The sequence below is a fragment of the Impatiens glandulifera genome, chromosome 1 (assembly GCF_907164915.1).
Source record: "Impatiens glandulifera chromosome 1, dImpGla2.1, whole genome shotgun sequence".
NCBI lineage: Eukaryota > Viridiplantae > Streptophyta > Magnoliopsida > Ericales > Balsaminaceae > Impatiens > Impatiens glandulifera.
In genome coordinates, this window is record NC_061862.1 from 39,767,275 (window position 1) to 39,772,971 (window position 5,697).

At 38.4% G+C, this 5,697-nt stretch overlaps 1 protein-coding gene across 1 annotated transcript; it reads right to left on the reverse strand.

Moving 5' to 3' along the window:
• Positions 1 to 339: 339 nt before the first annotated feature.
• Positions 340 to 1,336, reverse strand: LOC124922591 (probable glucan endo-1,3-beta-glucosidase A6). The gene has a single exon (XM_047463313.1). It carries the CDS (start codon positions 1,270 to 1,272, stop codon positions 340 to 342), a length of 933 nt encoding a protein of 310 aa, XP_047319269.1. The 5' UTR covers positions 1,273 to 1,336.
• Positions 1,337 to 5,697: the final 4,361 nt, after the last annotated feature.

The following is a 5,697-nucleotide window of genomic DNA, read 5'->3' on the forward strand; positions in this document are numbered from 1 at the left end:
AAATAGAAAACATTTTAATAGTGTGATTAATTATTTGTGTAATATTGTTTGATTAGAAATTAAATAAAATGATTTTTAATTCTAGTTGAATTTTTTTTTATAGAAAAAATCAACATACAAATTCTAAAGTGAATCAAATATAATAATATTTTTGTATGATCACTTTGTCATTTTTCACTCTAAAATAATATAAGAAATGAATGTATATTAATAAACTAAATAGGCTGAAATTTGTTGAACATGATTTTAAAACTGTTCTTAAATCACTTGCTCGTCCGTCGGAATCGGCATCCATAATAAACCTCACCTCAGATGTTTTCCGACAGTCGGCGCTGACAGCTAGTACTCTGCCTCCCTCGTCTTACCAGAAAAATCCAGTCGGTAAATACTTGACCCGTTCGGATACAACACTCCGAAATGCCTCTCCGATCCCATACCCGTTTTCATGTTCTCGTTGTACAGGGCAAAAAGTAGTGCCTGAATGACTACACCCGGCTTCGCCGGCGTTCCGATGGCCGGTATGGCCGTGAATTTCTTTATTACATTCCGGTTATAAATTGCGGCATTGTTAATATTAGCTCCTGTTTGGCCAATATCTCCTCCATTTGGCCAACCGGTTTCCGCTATAAAGATCCCAACATGCGGGTAGCCCATTCTTTTCATGGCAAAGTAGACCGCGTCTATCATTTGATCCAGCAGATTGGTGTAGGTTAACCCCGTACCCGGATCCTTAACCCTTATGTTATTGGCGGAGGATAACAGGGCGTAATCAAGCTTGATGTCGACCGGGTTGGATGCCCAAGCGAAATACGGGTATACATCCAAGAAGAGGGACGATTTCGTGTACTTGAGAAACTGAAGCATAGGTTTAATGATTTGAGTGGAGATGTCGGCACGGAAGGTTCCATTGGAAGGCGGGTAAGAAGCTTGAAGCACGTCCATGGCCAATGAGGTAGTGACTCTGACCTTACGGAGGAGGCCGAATTTCGCAAGCGATTTCTGAATCCGGTACATCGACGGGACGAGGCTGAGCTGGATGTTACGGTCGGGGATAGAAAGGATTTCGTTTCCGACGAGAACGTATCGGATCTTTGTTTTTGGGTAAAAGGGTAAGACTTGGGACCGTACCCATTCGTCTGCGATAGCTTGATTGGTGGAGATGCTCACAAGGAGCTGGTTCGGGACCATGACCGTAACCTCGATGTCGGATCCTCTCAGGGCGCCGAGAATGGCCGGGTTAGAATCATACAGTTTGACTTGCTTCACCTTCATGGCTTTCAAGAGCTCGACGGACTTTGACGGACTGGGAAGGTTGTCTCCCAATTGGCCGTAGCAGATGCCCACGTTGCCGGCTCCGGCGACGGCATATGATGCACCTGCTGGATATTAGAAGTTAATAAAGTAAGATTAGATTAGATTTAGATGTAGAAAGAAGCTAAAGAGAATTAATAGAGATTTTGGACTTACTAGATACGGCGGCGGAAAGTATGAAACAGAGGAGGAGGAGTACGGTGGCCGGAAATCCCGTCATATTTGTAACTTGAAGCTGCTATTGTGAATTATGTTATCATGTACGTCTCTCCTCTCTCTCTATATATATATGAAGAAAATTACCATGTAAATATTATTTGACTTGACTTAGTTAATTTAGATAATATTAAAGAAATGAGGGTTTGGAGTCAAAGAAATTTCAAAATATTTGTTTCACACTCTATTTATGGAAAATACACATCATTTTCTTTTTCAATTATAAAATAATATTAAAATTCACTTAATTAATTTAGATGCATGTAAATATTACAATTTTGTTTGACAAAAATTCAAATTATAATCACAATCCAATATGTTTTATCTTTATATTTTTAAAATTAAAAAATAATAATAATAATATTATGTTATATTTCTTTCTTAAAAAAAAATACATAATCATACCATAAATTTTGGTTGAATTCTAACATTGGACTAATTTAAAATACAATCCTCACCTTATACTAACAAAACTAATAATAAATTTTTTATTGTGTTTTTCAACCTTTTTTTGCAATATAGTAGATTATACATTTAAATTTAACCCTCTATTTAGGAGACTACCCAACCACAATACATTTTTAAAAAACAGATATTATTATAGTCACTTCATATCTTTTTAAAATAAAATATAAAAAATACTTAAAAGAACTTTGTTCTCTAATAGTTTAAATGATATCTCATTTTTTTTTTTCTAAATATTAAAAAAGAAATTATTATAAATAAAGATCAATTAAATACTCAAACATTTTAGTTAGGACATTTAGAATTAATTTCCTTATTTTAAGGTTTTCAATGCTAAAATAAATGAAATGAGGTATAGTGGTAAAATCATCTAAATTTTTTGTTTTTTTTTTGTTTTTGGTAAAAACCACTTTTACTTTCTACCTTTAACAAATTATGGCCATTTGGAATTTTGTTTTTGTTGTAATATTCTATTTTTAAAGATAACTAACTATTTATAATTATTTTGTATGAGATCGTATGTTAGATGGTTAATGAATATCACTAATTAACCAATTTGATAATTTATTTTTGTAATTAATTAGGAATTGATTTTTTTATTCATCTTATTTGTTCTCTTTTTATTTATTGGTTAATTATTTAAATATATTTGATAAGGAAGAAATGTTGTTTTTATCATTATATTAAAACACAAATTTTAATATATCAATATAGTTGAACTAGAAATTCGATTATATATCAATATATTTGTCATTTTTTCACCAAAATTGTAACTCTTTCAAATAGTATATATCTTGTTAGATAAAATAAGACCGGTTCAAACAAATCTAACTTAAATAAACTTTCCATGCAGGAACAAGGAACCGGACCGGATGAACAAGAGAACCGACTAAAGAAACCTAACCGGTCAAGCTACCAAACCGATCAAGAGTATTCGGAACGTGACCGCACTAAGAAAGGATCGGCCAAAGCTCAAAACCGGAATCATCAAACAGCCGATCATCCACAAGACAAGAATAACCGGAAGAAGTCCGGTTACATTACTACCAAAAGACATTCGGTCAAGTCAAATGACCGACCAGTACAAGAAGACAATTCGGGTATATGTTGAGAACGATACCAAAGGAACAGACTGAATACTTCCATATCCATGCAAGTCTGAGGAAAGACTGTAGGCTGCAGAAAACAGTACTACCGGATCCTTCTACTTCGGGATAAGTCAGAAAGGAAATCTTCCAAGTACAGACAACTGTCCAACAGACAGTGCCTATATCAAGTAAAAGACAAACCCGGCAGGTTTGTCTTACAAAACGGAAGAACAGACCGGCAGGTCTGAGACAGAATACCAGGTCTGAGGTTGACCATCAGGTCTGAGGAAACGACCGCAGGTCTGAACCTCTGAAACACTGAATCACTGCACCTCTGCTCAGCCAATCAGATTCAAGGAAGTGAAATATGACCGTTGGCATATTTCACCTATAAAAGGAGGAAGTTGCAGAAGAGTAAATGCGGGACATCAAGGGACAACAGTGTGATATTGAGATAGCGCTAAGAGCATTTACTACAAGTGATAAGAGTGTGCTGTTTTAGAAAGCCTAAGTGTTGAAAGTTAAAGTGTGTTTTACAATTTCGGTGTAAATTGTAAGAGTATTATCGAGCAGGAAATAAGTCTCGATCGGCCTGTACTTGTATTCCTTAGTGAATATCCTTCTCGCGGTTTCGAGAGGAAGGAGTGACGTAGGAGTTTTATCTCCGAACATCCATAAAATCCGTCTTGTTACTTACTTTCTGCCGGCTTCATTATCTAACCGACTAACTTAACCACACCGCTCTAAACCGACTTTATACTAACCATACCGAATATCCAGATTACCGAAACCGACCCACCATTTCAAATCTCCATCATCCGAAACCGACCGTGCCTATCATACAAGCGTGCCGCTTCAACCTGAAAGAAAACCTCTTCCGCGCTTGAACCTAGTTCAAGGGTTTGTGACAGGTTGTGTAGTATTGAAACCCCGGTGTTAATCTCTAACCGGATTAACCACCACCCTTCGAGTGTGAACCGCTAACCGGTCCAACCCCCGGTTCCCCAGCGGCGACCTAGATCCTAACAATTGGTATCAGAGCAGTTAGTTTCAATACTCAAGCAAGCATGTATCAAGATAGGCCTCCAATGCTAGAAGGTGATGACTTTGCCAACTGGAAGGCACGCATGCACCTGCACCTAGTCACCTTGGATGATGAAATGGAATCCATTCTGACCGAAGGACCGATAATTATTGATAAGGATAGAAAGGAATGGACGGCTGAAGATAGGAGAAGGAACAATCTGGACAATCATGCTAGAAACCGGATCTCCAACAGCGTGGACAGAAACACATACTGCAAGATCAGAGATTGCAAAACCGCGAAGGAGACATGGAACACGGTTATCCAGATCTTTGAAGGAAATGAAAGAACAAGGGAGAACAAAATAATGATGGCCACACAGAAATTCGAAAGCATCAAAATGAAACCAGGAGAATCTATGAAGGAATACAGTGACTGGTTCACTGGTGTGTTAGATGAACTAGCAACTCTAGGCAAGAAGTATGAGAACAAAGAGGTGGTTATGAAGGCCTTGAGATCTCTTCCAAGTGCCTGGGATATAAAGACAATGGTAATTAGGGAATCAAAGAGCTTACGTAAGATGAAACTATACGACGTATTCGAAGATCTAAAGGCATACGAGTTCGAAATGAGATCTAGAACTGAAGAGGAAGTCTCGGCCTCAACATCAACCAGAGCACTAATCACATCTACAGAACCGGCTGCACCTGCTCCTACACCTGCACCGGCACCGACCCCTGCACCTGTACCGATCAGAACCGCCGAACAGTTCACTGAAGATGCCATGGAAATGCTTGCACAGAAGTTTGGAAGGTTCATGAAAAGGAGCCAACCGACAAACAACTACTATGGTGACAAATCCAATGTAAGATGCTACAACTGTAACTGTTTGGGACATTTTAAATGGGAGTGCAGGAAACCGAGGAGGGATACCCAGAAACCGGACTATCAAAATGACAGAAACAGTTATCAACAAACCGGTGAAGGAAGTGAGATACCGAAAGCACTGATAGCCGACGATGGAGGAAGTCTATGGGCTCGCAGTGATAGTGACGATGAACTCACATGTCTCATGGCAAATGAGGAACATGTATTTGACTCTCCTTGTGAAGAATTTACTAAGGATGAATTATACAATGCATTGAATGACATGGTAGAAGAATATAAGAACCTATTGACCATGCTACCTAAGCACCTCAACATCAGAACCGATCCCACAATACCCATTCCGACAGAACTAGAGGTACCCATCATAACCGAACCGGAGGTCATACAATCTGATGATACCCATACTCTAGAAACCGAGTTAGATCCTAAGACCGAACAATCTAGTGAGCCGACTAGAGAACTAACCAAGGAAGAAAATGCCAGACTTCAATATAAGATGGCCGCGTATAAGAGATCTAGTGATATAGTAAAGAACATGAATAAACACTACATGCATCCTCGTTGTAAGCGTGGCCTGGGATACACAGAGAATAGCTCTAAAGACCGAAAACCCATAGAGAAAGCAAGGCTTACAAAAGGAAACCTTCCCTTTATAAAATTTCTTAAGAGCTCCTGGACCGCTGAAGAAGAGGAGATCGCATACTA

Bases quoted from the DNA above. Each gene is read 5' to 3' on its own strand.
- LOC124922591 (XM_047463313.1), bottom strand. From the start codon at position 1,272: ATGAAGGTGAAGCAAGTCAAACTGTATGATTCTAACCCGGCCATTCTC.